The sequence below is a fragment of the Gekko japonicus genome, unplaced genomic scaffold, assembly GCF_001447785.1.
Source record: "Gekko japonicus isolate JY-2015 unplaced genomic scaffold, Gekko_japonicus_V1.1 scaffold3310, whole genome shotgun sequence".
Classification (NCBI taxonomy): domain Eukaryota; kingdom Metazoa; phylum Chordata; class Lepidosauria; order Squamata; family Gekkonidae; genus Gekko; species Gekko japonicus.
The window spans coordinates 36,426-51,296 of NW_015159806.1; the positions used below are offsets into that span (position 1 = coordinate 36,426).

General features: G+C 41.1%; 1 protein-coding gene across 1 annotated transcript in view; it reads left to right on the forward strand.

Annotated features, from left to right (window-relative positions):
* The window catches only part of DTNBP1 (dystrobrevin binding protein 1), an 82,963-nt gene that overhangs the window by 23,788 nt on the left and 44,304 nt on the right, over positions 1 to 14,871 (forward strand). Inside the window, exons 6-7 of the mRNA XM_015407568.1 lie at positions 5,790 to 5,922; positions 11,594 to 11,616. Coding sequence (XP_015263054.1) covers positions 5,790 to 5,922; positions 11,594 to 11,616 — 156 coding nt within the window. The remainder of the gene's footprint in view (positions 1 to 5,789; positions 5,923 to 11,593; positions 11,617 to 14,871) is intronic.

Here is a 14,871-nt window from a genome sequence, read left to right on the forward strand (position 1 = left end):
CCGTTTTTTCCCGGTTTTTTTTGGAAAAAACGGAAATTTTTGGAAAAATTGAAAAAAAATTAGCATTTCTTTTGTCTTTTCTAGATTGAAAGTCATTCTGTTACTTTAGGAACATAAAATATGACTATGGACATTTTTATTTGGCATGAAATTATCACAACTAGCATATTAAAAATATAGTTTATCCAAACAATTATTACAAACAGAATACCCACCCACATGCAAAAACAAAACTGAAACCTTTTTATTTTCTTCTGACAATAGCACCTCCTAAAGGAAGAAATGCATCTTGCATTGGAAAGTTCAGTTTGTAACCTAGGACTGGCTTGTCCTCAGTGCACAGAAATTAGATCAATCTGATACCATATATATATATTTTAGAAATGATTTGGAAAATATTTGGAAGCAGGAACAAGAAAGGGAAAAAAACTAAACCTAACAAAGAACTCCAAAACCAAACAAAGGTTAGTGGAAAGGAGGGCCAATATTAAAACCTTTTCATAAAAAGAGGTATATAAAACATATATAGGGGCCCAATTACAACCAATATATATAAAAATTTTTTAGCCCTGGTTATGGTTATGTTTTATATATATTGGTTGTAATTGGGCCCCTATATATGTTTTAATTTGTTATTATTAATAAATACATGTACCTCTTTTTATGAAAAGGTTTTAATATTGGCCCTCCTTTCCACTAACCTTTGTTTGGTTTTAGAAAATATTTGAACACCTTGTCTTAAAATATTTTATTCATCATGTTAAAATAAAACGTTCCATAATCATTTTTTCTTTTCTTTTCTTTTTTCAATTTTTCCAATTTTCCGGAAAAAAACAAAAAATCTTCAGGGGAAAAAACGGAAAAAAACTGGTTTTTTTCTGAATTTTTCCGGGTTTTTTCCGGGCCTTCACATCTCTAATTGACCCCATGGGCAGATACATTTTTCTCAAAGGCTCCATAGAGGGCAAGCTCTGGTCTTTTGCCTCCATCTACGCTCCAAATGAAGACCATCTCTAGTCTTCACGCATTTAAGGAAGGCCACCTGATTATAGGAGGAGACTTCAATTTTATAGCTGACTCTGCCTGGGATAGATCACACAATGCACCCTGGAAATAAAGACAACAGCAATCCCCAACCAAACTGGCGAAGCTATTGGATTCCTTCAATCTCACAGACACCTGGAGGGCGAAGCACCCACAAGAATGTGATTACTCCTTCTTCTCTGCCAGACACAATGTATTCACACGGATTGATTATATTTTAATTTCTTCTTAATTGATGCCATTTTTGCAATCGACTACCATTGGCCGCAGACATCTATCAGACCATGCTTGGCTAGACTGCCATCTCAACACTCTGATGGAAGAAAAATATGACAGACAATGGTCCCTGGACACTTTCATTTTATTGCGTGCTTCAATTACAGAAAAAATGAACAAAGAAATCGTAAACTTCTTAGAAATACACAAGGACACTGAAACAAAGCTGGCAATTCAGTGGGATGCATTGAAAGCTTTCCTGCGAGGAGCCATGATATCAGCAACCACTCACCTGAAACAAGAAACAAAAAAGCTGAGACTGGATACATTGAATCGGATCACCACCCTGGACCAAGGACATAAAAGAACGGGAAACAGTTTGACATATCTCAAACTACAAGCAGAACGAAAAGTTCTTGACTCGTTAGAAATCAACTCAGTCCAACGGAACATGCTGATACTGAAACAAAAATTCTGGCACAAATCAGCAAAAAACATGAAATTGCTTGCATGGAGGGTGAAAGATAAGAACAAGAAAGCGATCATAGGCTCTCTAAAATCTCCAAATGGAGAAGAGATTGGATTTATACCCTGCCCTTCACTACCCAAAGGTGTCTCAGAGTGGCTTACAAACTCCTTTCCCTTCCCCTCCTCACAACAGACACCCTGTGAGGTAGGTGGGGCTGAGAGAACTCTTGACAGAAACTCACACCACCTCAAGAAACATTGCGGACACCTTCGCAAAATTCTACGAACAGCTGTATCAGTCATTCTTCCCGAGTTTGGACTCAATCAACACATATCTGGACTTGCTTACCCCTCTGAAATCTCTATCTGCAACCCAACGGTTGGCATTGGACAGCCCCATAACGCGTAAGGAAGTAGAAGATGCGATCAAACAAACAAAACTGAACAAAGCTCCAGGAATTGATGGCCTTCCGGCCGAATTCTATAAAACATTCTGCTCTACTCTAACTGACCCCTTATTAGCGTTATTCAACTCAGCTCTACACGATGGAATCCTACCACCATCCTGGTCAGAACCTTCAATAACAGTCATTCCCGAGAAGAACAAAGACCCAACAGACCCGGCGTCATACCGCCCCATCGCCCTGATTAATAACGATGCCAAGCTATTCTTGACGATCCTGGCGAACTGCCTTAAGAATGTGGCACCTGATCTCATCAGCTTTGATCAAACGGGGTTTATATTGAACAGACAGATAATGGATAATATAAGAAGATCTCTAAATGTGATTTTACAGGGAAAGTGCTCCAAGAAAGAATATCTGATTCTGGCCTAAGATTTTGAGAAGGCCTTCGATTCAATAGAAATTCCGTATCTCTTAACACTGCTACAGCATGTGGGGTTCGGCCCAAACTTCCTATCAGCACTACAGGCAATATATCGCAATCCTAAATCCAGGGAGAGAATAAACAATCTAAATTCAGCTTTCTTTTCTCCCTCTAGGGGAACGAGGCAAGGGTGCTCACTCTCGCCACTAATGTTCACACTCGCAATTGAGCCTTTGGTGGAGGAACTACGCAACAATAAATCCTTTACAGGGGTCACCATAGATGGCAAGGAACATAAATTAACAATGTACGCAGATGACATGGCTCTTTATGTTTCCAACCCAACCACATCCTTGCCGGCCATAGCCGATACCATCTCTAAGTTTGGTAAGGTTTTGGGCTTGCGGCTGAATACAAACAAATCGGAAATTTATCCCATCATGATCCATAAAAAGTCCAGATTGGACTTACAAGAAAAATGTCAATACAAATGGATAACCTCTGAGTTGAGACATTTAGGCGTTCAAATACCCACAAATCTGGATAAACTTCTGGAATGCAAGTTTCACAGGACGCATAAGGATATTCAAGGGAAAATACGGAATTGGAATGAACATCAGCTCTCCTTAGCAGACAGGCTGCAACTGATACAAAGCTTTATATTTCCATGCTTCTTGTTTCTCTTTAGAGTAATACCCATATTCTTCGGGGATAAGGAATTCATAAAATGGCAACGTACACTGACAAACTTCCTGTGGAACTCGAACAAATCCAGAGTGGACCACAGACATCTCACTTGACCAAGCTACATGGGAGGTTTGGGACTACCTTCACTCCGCCGGTACCAACATGCGGCAATGTTGACGAACGTAATAACGATGCTCCAGAAAGATCTAACTACAAGCTGGTATCATATTGAACAATCTTTTGTACGACCCTTTTCTATTCAAGACACTATATGGATGCCCAAAGCCAGCTGACCTAAGAACATAACATACAATACTTTCTTAGACTCCACTTTACGAATCTGGGATACACACAGGAAAGTATTAGCACCGAGGGGGTCTCCTATGTCCAACTACACTAATCAACCTTGGTTTACTCCCGGCCAAGAACCAGAAGCTTTCCTGACATGGACGAACGCTGGACTCTGCAGACTACAAGATCTTGCCCCAAAAGGATATCTCCACCCCAAATCTCACTTCGAAGAAATATTCAAAACAAAAATATCCTGGCTGAAACTATATCAAATCAAAAGCCTGATTGACTGGGCAGCTGATCAAGGAACATTCTCAAGACCCGAAACAATATTCGAGCGCATTCTTGACAAATCAGCTGTTCAAACAAAAGGTATTCTTTCACAGGTCTACAAATCCTTGCTGGAAGAGGGAAAAGACAAATTTATGTCGAATAAAACAGCCTGGCACAAAGATCTTCGCAGAGAGCTATCCACCCAACAATGGACTGAAATCTGGAGCTCACACGCTTGCAAATCTAGAATCTTTTCCATACGGCTACAGTTTTTCAAACTCCAAACATGGTGGTACCTCTCCGCTGTAAGACTGAGACATATGCACTCTGACTATAATCATCTCTGCTGGAAAGGGTGTGGGGATGTAAGTGATTTTTTCCACTGTTGGTGAGAATGCCCGGCTATACAATCTTTCTGGAGACAAGTGATTGAAGAGATCGCAGCAATCACATCTCAACAGCTCCCTCTAGATCCTGCAGTAATACTATTGCAGCTAGTGGACAGAGACTCCCGGAATATGAGCATCTCGATTCTTACTTCCACTCTTCTAGCCTCTGCTAGGCTAACTGTGGCAGCTGTTTGGAAATCCCTGGACCCACCAGATATTAGAACATGGAGAAACAAATGCTGGGACCACTTCATGATGGACAGGATTGCTGAAACACACAATGACAGAAAACACATGGCCTCAAAAACAAAATCTAACTTTGTCAAAACATGGTTCTCCTTCCTTCAATACATGGTAGAACATGATATAATCCCTCAAAATCCCCATTACATGGAATGGCTTCGTTTATAGACCCTCAACATTCTTAGTCAGACTCTATATTTTAATGTTTGAAATAGCTACTGAGCATGGGTTCATTATGACATATTGATTCCCTTAATGTTGATTACTGTTTTCTTGCGTACTATTTTGATGGTGCTTTTACTGTTGGCAGCTTTGCAATTACATACAATGTTTATTCTGTTTTTAAAAAAGTTTCAATAAAATATATTTTTAAAAAAGTATAGTTCTTCTATATATTCTTGCCATCTCTTCCTAATCTCTTCTGCTAGGTCCCTACCGTTTTTGTCCAAAGCCTTGGACAGAATGTTCCCTTAGGCTCTTACATATTAGTTTACACTAACAGTACACTGTTTACTGGATATTGCAAGCACATATGCAGAGGCAATCTGCTCCAACAGCTCCTTTGTGGTAGTTCCACATATGACCAGTTGTTCACATTGAAGAGCCATAAGTGCTTCATTCACACATTCTGAAAGAATAGGTAGACCTCTGCTGTAGTGGCAAGTAGGAAGCACAGACTTTTGCTCGGCAGGAATACTGAGGGCTGGGACAAGGAGTAGAACCCAAAGTGGGAAGCTGAGAGGATGGGAGCCTAGATATTAGCAGACAGACCAATATAATGGGACTTTAGGGAGGGTAAAAGAAGACGCAGGGAGTAAACATTGAGTTGCCTTATAGGGAGGCATACCGTTGCTCTGTCAAAGTCTGTATTATCCACTCTGTCAGGCAGTGACTCTTCAGGGTCTCAAGTAGAGATTTTCCTTTTTTTAAAAAAAACAAACATTTTTTATTGTTTTTCTAAACTACAGATCTACAGGATCAGGGGAAGGGAACAACCTAAAATTAAGAGAAACAAGGATCCTTAATACAGAAATTTAAACTTGTTGATACATCCCTGTTATCAAAGTAGTAAAGCGTGAGAGTTAATAATATAAAAATATCAAATTAAAAAGCAAGCAATCACAAACATATTTGACTGTAGAGGTTTTCCAATACCATCTCCTACCTGATCCTTTTTAAACTGGACATGTGGGACTGAAACTGAGACCTCCTGCATGCAAAGCAGATACTTTGTCCCTGAGGCGTGCCCCTTCCCATTTACTGTTGGCCTTCTTTAAACACTTATAATGACAGTTGTTATTAGCTGAGAGAGTGATCATAGCCTAGTCTAATACAAATATTTTGTTACAGTCCAGTTGGAAGCAAATTTCAAGGAAATGGAGAACCACTTACTGAATCTTGAGGATCTCTGTGGACAGTGTGAGTTGGAAAGATACAAGCACATACAGGCACTTCAGCTGGAAAACTACAAGAAGACTAAACGGTAATTTTGAGTGTATTGCTCTCTTAAATTTTTACATTTGATTTAACTGACTACAGAGCCTTAAGTTCTGTACATAAGCAAAGGCTGAGCTTAATCTCTCTCTCTCTCTCTCTCTCTCTCTCTCTCTCTCTCTCTCTCTCTCTCTCTCTCTCTGTGACTGAGGAGTTGCAAATTTGCACACCTTTCAAGAACAGGGATTAGTCTGTTTCCTGTGATAACGTCTCCTAGCCCTCACTGGCAAAGGGATTAAAAGATCTGTTCTGTGGTGGTCCAGCTTCTTACACCTGTCACGCTAAGACGGAGAAGCTGGGTGTAGGTCAGGAACAGCTGAAAAACCAAAGTGAAAGCAGGATTCGAGTCCAGGAGCAGTGAAAGTGAAAGCAGTCTGAGGATATTGCAGCCAGATGGCCTTCACATCCAGCTGTCTGTTTCATTTTGTATGTCCAGGAGGTCTTTATCTTAAACTGAACTGCAGCAGTTTAGTATGGCAATAATGTGTGCCGCTTGTTTGGTAATTGATTTAAATCTAAGTAAATCTTAATTTCGTCAATATTCAATAGTAGCAAATAGAGCGAGAATCTTTTCCAAATCATTGTAATAATACTCCAAAGCAGATTTGAATTATGAATTGTACACCCATTTTCATACCGTTTTCTATGATGTACTAAAAATGGCTTCTTTTTTTTGTTCCTTAGCTGTGCAGTCCTTTGCTGTTACTTCAGTCTAAGTCCGTTGATTTCAGTGTCTTAGACTGGAGTCACTGTGTATTGGGCTGCACTGTTAGACGTTCAGCCATCTAGGAATAGTAATGTCTTGATTTGCCATATTAGTAATTTTCTGTCAACACTGCTCTGATTCATAGTAAAGGGCATTGCATAATTACGACAGACTTGATTTCTTTGGCGCAGATGAGAAAATAAATACTGCTAGCAACAATAGGGTCCAGCTATTTCCGGATGAGCTAAGTGATAAATTTGTTCATCAAGTTGTCACTCAGCCCTCTGGAGAAATTGCAGTGTTCGGTTTACTGCTGGCATCCAAAGAGAATACGATAAATGGCTATGAGGGATAAACTCGGATCAAGTAGTAATGAGGTGGTTCAGTTTGATTTAACTGGAAAGCCAGTTGGCACTAGAACTGAAGCGAAGTTATTTGGCTTTTTTAAAGGTGTCTTTTTAAGAAGCTCTGGAGATGAATCAATGAGCTCAGTTAAGTTCCAGAGCTTACATCACTGAAGTGGGAAGGCATTGCATGCACAAAGGTTGCAATATTCACACCAAGCAAGATGGCGAAACTGTACGGGAAAAGGCTTTAAGGTTCAGCTCGATAAATAAAACCCCAGAGTTTCATGGCATAACACCCCCCCCCCCAAGAATAGTAAAAGGCTTTTGTTGGCAAGGGCTGTCTGTTCACCAATAAATCTTCATTCTTAGGAGGTAGTGGTCACTCTTAGGCTGATATAATACTAGCCGAAAGAAATAGAATCTCAGTGTATTTTCTCAAAAGTGTATTTTCAGAATCCTTAGTGGCCATTAACTTCTGCTGAGCCCAAAAAAGGGAACTTGTATTTCTCTTAGACGCTTTCCTCAGATTCCAAAGTGGTATTTTTCTTATAGTTTAAATTCCAGAGGGGATAGCTGTATCACACCAAAAACAAAAAACTAACTGATTTCATTACAGCAATAAGTCTTTGCAGGCTAGAGTCCATTTCTTTCTTTTTTTGCCATCAGGTCAGACTGACTTCTAGTGACCCCTAATGGGGATTGAAGGCAAAGGGACGTTCAGAGGTGGCTTGCAATCTACTGCCTCTGTATCACAACCGGTGTTCCCTCTAAGCTGAGTTAGCGTGAGCTACCTTACAGTTTTTTAGCCTCTGGCTCACACATTTTTGTCTTAGCTCAGGAAGGATGGCTCCAGAGCAAACTAATTTATGCAGTAGCCAAATCGCTAGCTCACAACTTTAATGCCAGTAGCTCACAAAGTAGAATTTTTGCTCACAGGACTCCACAGCTTAGAGGGAGCATTGGTCACAACCCTGGTATTCCTTGGAGATCGCCCTTCCGAATACCAGCCAGGGCCAGCTCTGCTTAGGTTCCGAGATCTGATGAGATCGGGCTTGCCTGAGCTATCCAAGTCAGGGCAGGCTAGAACCCATTTTGTCAGATGTAGAAAGTGACTCCTTCGTCAGCGGATATATGTCTACATGGATATAAAGGGGGCGGGGAATTGAACAGTGGGGTTAAAAGGCAATGAAATACAAAATGGCACAATGTGGCATACCTATGTAAAACTGCAGAACACAAGGTAAGCACACTGACCATTCTCAACAGTCTGGGGCAAGTGATGCTCTGTCTTCTTGGTGCTTGGGGGGGGGACAGTGGGAGGGCTTCTAGTGTCCTGGCCCCACTGGTGGACCTCCTGATGGCACCTGGTATTTTTGGCCACTGTGTGACACAGAGTGTTGGACTGGATGGGCCATTGGCCTGATGCAACATTGGCTTCTCTTATGTTCTTAACAGCTGAAATGAATGATGATGCAGTCTCCCTAGTTTTGCTAAGCTAATTAAACAGTGATAGTGGGAGAGAAAGCATTGATGACTTCCCACATCATGGTAGTCCTTATCCATGAAGAGTAGTCTTTCTGTGAGAACTGCATGTTACACTTTTTAAATGGCAGTTCCAGGTTCCGTGGACCACTTGCACTCCCTGCAGCCACAGAAGAGCTGCACTTTAAAGGACATCAGGGGCCCAACCGGGCTTGGGACCATGGCGTGGCAGAAGGAGGGGTTCCTGCCTCCCCCCTGCATGCCAGTTTCCGAAGCTGAAAGCCCTATGGTGGGGGGGAGATATATTTGCTCCATTTTGGAGCCTCACATGTGTGGAAACATAATGTGTAGTTTTGCTGTAAGTGTACTAAAATGCACCTAACCACACTTGGCAGATTTTTGTCCCATTTCCATTCATCACTGTGTTTTATTCCCCTTCTCAGCTCAAGTGAAACGATTGACAGCTTGCTTGACAGATTTCACATGTTTATTAAAAAAAAATAGCTTGCATTTACTTTTATGCAGTATTCTTTAAAGAATTCTCTGAAAACATTTTAAATAAGCCTCAAATTCAAATGTGTTTTCTTCAGTCTACAGTGTGTAACGCAATACCTCCAATTTTTGAATAACCAGTGAGGTTTCGAGATAGCTTTTGATAGTTTGAAATATTTGGGCTCCTTAAAAACAAGCATCTCTCCATTCCTTATAGCAATTTCAGCTTCCAAACATTTCTAAAGTCAAGGACTCCCTTGTGGGAGCTGTTGTGCTAACAGCTGGAATGTACTTACCGTAATTGTTAATCAATACCTTGATTCCCGGTAAATTGAAGATCAGTTATCAGTTTTGAAATTCAGCTTGATTACAGGTAGAGAAATAACTGTTCTTTGTGGTAGGTCTGTTCACTTAGCTGCTGAAATTAGGAGTTGGATCCAACGTTCCCTCTAAGCTGTGGGCTCTTGTGAACAAAACGTCTACTTGGTGAGCTCCCGGCATTAAAGTTGTGAGTGAGCAATTTGGCTACTGCATAAATTAGTCTGCTCTGGAGCCCTCCTTCCTGAGCTGAGACAAAAAAGTGTGAGCCGGAGGTTAAAAAACTGTGAGCTGGCTCACACTCACTCAGCTTAGAGGGGACACTGGTTGGATCCCATGGAGCACAGAGGGGGCAGTGACTTTTGCTGCCCTTTTCCTTTTCCTGGGGGGGTGACACTACTGCAGGGGGCAGATGGGAGGGCTGGCTTGCAGCACCCCTGCGAGGAAGGCCGGTCCCCTGCCTCCCTCCCTCCCTCCCTGCAGAGGAGGCCACCGATTTCAAGGGACATTTTTGGCAGCAATGGGAAGGGGGAGGAAAGGAAATTGTGCTTTGCTGATGGAAATCCTTCCTTCAGTGGACATTTTTGATGGGTTCAAAGCCTAGCACTGTCCACTAAAGATTCTATATCTGGGTTTACCCTATTGCACATCATGTGGATCTCAAAATATTGCCACTTTCAGGACCTGTGTGAGAATGTGAAACCTCAGCAAAAAATTGTTGCTCATCATTGTTAAAGGGAAAAGCAAAGTTTAAGATCATCTTATAGAAAGACACTAGATTTAAACCCTTGCATTAATATAAGTTGGGAAAGCCTTGTTTAAGTTACCTGAACTTAGGGAACAGAGATCACCTGTTAGGAGCTGGGCTTCTGCTGTTGTCCAGAGACTTCGGAATGTATTTCTTGAGTGAGCGCATTGCGGTTAATTTCTAGAAATAGATGCACATATTTTGAGTCCTCTCTTTGGTGTTACAACTTGATTTGTAGTAAACTGGCTGACTAGCTGCTTTAGATCGTCTGTACAATGGCTTAATTATTATTTTTTTTGGTCTTATGTGTTAATTATTTTATGGTTATAGATTAGCGTGTGCGTGAGTGTGTGTGTTTGTGTGTGTGTGCGCGTGTGAAGTGCTGTCAGGCTGTGGCTGACCTGTAGGGTTTTCAAGGCGGAATGGCCTGCCCAAGGAGGTCCAGAAGGCTCCCACACTCTTGGCTTTCTGCAAGCTACGCAGCGCTGTACAAAATGATTCAAGCAGTTGTTTGGACAAATTATTAGGGGCTGTGGTATGTATTAGGGTGCGTAGTTTTTTGTTAGTTGGATCCTACAGTGTAATTTCGCATCATTTATTGTGTCGTGTTAGCACTCATGCTTTGCTTCAGTTCTTTTTTTTAATATTTTGGTTGGTTTTTTCAACCCAAATCTTAATTTCATTTTTTTTAAATGTCCCATCCTGTCAATTGTATTGGCTCCCACTGCGTAATTTGTGTTGAGTTCCAGTGAAAAAGATGGACTATGTAAAATAATATTAAAAAGTAAAAATAACAGAGGTGGTTTGCCATTGCCTGGCTCTGTGTAAGAACCCTATGTAAGAACCCTGGAATTCTTTGGTGGTCTCCCATCCAAATACTAACCAGGGCCGACCTTGCTTAGCTTCTGAGATCTGATGAGATCAGGCCAGTTTGGGCCATCCAGATCAGATTGGTAGATTATGTAATAGGAGGTGGAGCAAAATGATTCATGCAGTTGTTTGGACAAATTATTAGGGGCTGTGGTATGTATTAGGGTGTATAGTTTTTTGTTAGTTGGATCCTACAGTGTAATTTCGCATCATTTATTGTGTCGTGTTAATGCTCATGCTTTGCTTCAGTTCTTTTTAAAAATATTTTTGGTTGGCTTTTCAACCCAACTCTTAATTTCATTTTTTTAAAATGTCCCATCCTGTCAATTGTATTGGCTCCCTCTGCGTAATTTGTGTTGAGTCCCAGTGAAAAAGATGGACTATGTAAAATAATATTAAAAAGTAAAAATAACAGAGGTGGTTTGCCATTGCCTGGCTCTGTGTAAGAACCCTATGTAAGAACCCTGGAATTCTTTGGTGGTCTCCCATCCAAATACTAACCAGGGCCGACCTTGCTTAGCTTCTGAGATCTGATGAGATCAGGCCAGTTTGGGCCATCCAGATCAGATTGGTAGATTATGTAATAGGAGGTGGAGGCAATGGATAAAAAAATTGAAAACGATTGCCCTATCTTATGTCCTTTCCATGTTTGTCTGCAAGAATCTGTTAACTGTTATTTTGCTTTGTTCTTTTACAGAAAAGAACTTGAGATCTTCAAAGGTAAGTTAAATTTTGAAGAACATTTAATTTTTGTTGTTCAGTCGCACAGTCGAGTCCGACTCTTTGCGACCCCATGGACCAGATCACGCCAGGCCTTCTGGTCTTCCGCCGTCCTCTGAAGTTTGCTCAACTTCATGTTCGTTGCATCTATGACACTGTCTAACCATCTCATCCTTTGCCATCCCCGTCTTCTTTGACCTTCAATTTAATATTGAACATTTAATACAGTCTTTTAAAAGGGAATTAATCTATGTATGACTACTGTTTCAGTTTTGGTATATTAACTTTTGCTTCCGCATCAAACCCAGTACCTCTGGACACTCCAGTTCTATGAACTGATTTTAGCTATCGTTGTGAAGACAAAACTCTTGCCCCGCTTCATTAGCGATGTATTTTTATTCATTACAACAGCAGCGCACCATTGTGCTGATGTTCCTGATGGGAAAGGCAATTTGATGAGCTCGAATCTTCCTTTCCTTGACTAAGCAGAGAGGGAAGGATTAGAGGTATACACAGACTTCCCATTCACTGTGCTTGTTGTGGGGGTGATTGATCTCAGTGTTGTCATTGCTGTATTGTTGCATTGGTGCTTGGGCCTGCACTAAATGTTGAGGGCAAATATGTGATGTAGAAGATACGTTAATAGTCTCAAACTTAAAAATTGTTAGTGCTTCCAAAAGGGACATTTTGTTTAGTGTTATCCTATGTGTGTCAACTTCAACAAGTTACACAGTGACACAGATTATATAAAATGTCACTTTGTTTTAACTCAGTATAGAAAATATTTTTTTTGCCGTGACAGTTCAAACACAGAGGATACTGGTAGATGGTCAAAGAGAAGGTAAATCTGACCCTGTGCCACTGAGTAATGACCATTTTATATATAAAGTGATAATTATTATATATAATAAAATTGTCATTAATATAAAATGTTGTTGTTCAGTCGCACAGTTGAGTCCGACTCTTCGTGACCCCATGGACCAGATCACGCCAGGCCCTCCTGTCTTCCGCCGTCCTCTGAAGTTTGCTCAATTTCATGTTCGTTGCATCTATGATACTGTCTAACCATCTCATCCTTTGCCGTCCCTGTCTTCTTTGACCTTCAGTCTTTCCCAGCGTCAGGGTCTTCTCCAGGGAGTGCTCCCTTCTCATTTGGTGGCCAAAGTATTTGAGCTTCAGTTTCATTATCTGGCCTTCCAGGGAACAGTCAGGGTTGATTTCTTTTAGGATTGACTGATTTGATCTTCTTGCAGTCCAAGGGACTCTCAAGAGTCTTCTCCAGCACCATAGTTCAAAAGAATCTATTCTTCAGCGCTCGGCCTTCCTTATAGTCCAACTCTCGCAGCCATACATGACTACTGGGAATACCATTAAAAACCAAAACAGTAGACCTACGTGTTAAGTATCTTTAAGTGGAAGACCCTATAGGATAATAGGTTGTCTTCTGCAAGTCTGTAGTAATCATATATTCAGGTTGTGCTTGTCATCTTAAGTATTTGGACGTGTCTCGGTACAAGCTTTACCTGCAATGACGATACTGAGCAGAAAATGGAAATTTTTAGACTTGTTTCCTTTCACTGCCCATACCAGATTTGGCAAATGCTTCTGTTGGCTTAGGAGCTGCTAATCGCTGTCGGATGTCTGTCTCAGGATAATAGTACCTTCCTGAATGTTACAATGGGCATGCGGAAGCACAGCTGTACAGTGGATGAAAAATTCCCATGAATGTGGTGGTCCTGGTCCTGCTGCTTTTGCTGAGAATTTGTTTAAAGTTCTACCAGAACCTTTCTTTTCTGTATTTGGTCATACTTGTGATAAGAAGTTAAAACATGAGAGGATTAATTTGGTCAGTGTTTTTTGGCTGACTCACGGTAGAAGTTTCATCGAACACCTCTTAGGGCTGCTGTTGTGAAAAATGTTCCAGGAAAAATATTTGCATTTCTTGTTTCTATGTTATGTACTGCATGTCTTTTACAAATCGTGAAAAAGGGCAGTACTGCTATGCAGAATAGATAACAGTCAATACAATTTGCCTCTTTGCTGTGATTCTTGTAGTGTACCGAAAATGGCTTGTTACCGTTAATAACTGGGGCCGTGAAGAGAAAATCACCACTGTTTCAGATGGCAATTTTTACATGTATTATGTTCAATGGCTTTTTGCCTCATTTAGCAGCACTATAACCTGGTATTCGTTGACTGTATTTTGCTGGTAGAAGATAATAAATAGGTGGCAATTGTGTATCTCTTAAAGACTTTATTAAAGCATCCATGTCATTTTGTGTGGCAGTATTTATCATCAATATTTTGTGCCTCTCAGGTGGGTTATTTCCTTCTGATCCATTTGTCATTCTTGTTGAAGGGACTGTGGGATGAATAGTTTATCAGCATAACCAGTCTGCCTTGGAACAGTACCTGGGTAGGTACAAGTCCATGGAAAGCCGTGTCTACCACCTTTAAATCCTTTTCAGGAAAGGTGGGATAAAAATGGAACAAATCTTCTAAGGTGTAACTAGATTCCACTCTCCCATTGCCCTCATTCAGTAACCTGAACAGAGATTTCCTATGGCTCTTTTTAGGCACCATCGCCATTTTCCTTGGTGGTCGTGAAGAGAACTTTATGATGTTCTTAAAGGAATTTGTTTTCTTCTCTCCAGCCTAGGAATATGGTGCTGGTGCCTGAAGCAGAAGCCATTTCGTATTGCTGTTCTGTCTATTTAAGGGAAGAGTGACCCTGCAGCTGGAGCCGTAACGGGTTCCTTTTTGCATGGAGTACTGAATGGGATGATTGTGGTATACCGACCTGTTTAAGGGGTGATTGGGGTATACTGACCTGTTTAGATGACATCTGGGAACATGCAGGCCTGCAGCTGGAGCTCTAATGGGTTCCTTTTTGCATGGCGTACTGAATGGGATGATTGTGGTATACTGACCTGTTTAAGGGGTGATTGGGGTATACTGACCTGTTTAGATGACATCTGGGAACATGCAGGGCTATTTTTGGGCAGGAACACACAGGAACGGAGTTCCGGCTGGCTTCCAAGTTCGCCACGCCCAGCAGGAACGAATTAGCATATTAGGCCACACCCAACAGCAGAAACTCATTCGGATTGGCTACATTAGGGGTGTGTGACCTAACATGCAAAGGAGTTCCTGCTACAAAAACACCCTGGGTTTTGACAACAAACAAGGTAAACAAAATAAGAAGCAAAAGGTGGGTGTGGCTGGATGAGCACACTTCTGGTAACATGGTTGTGT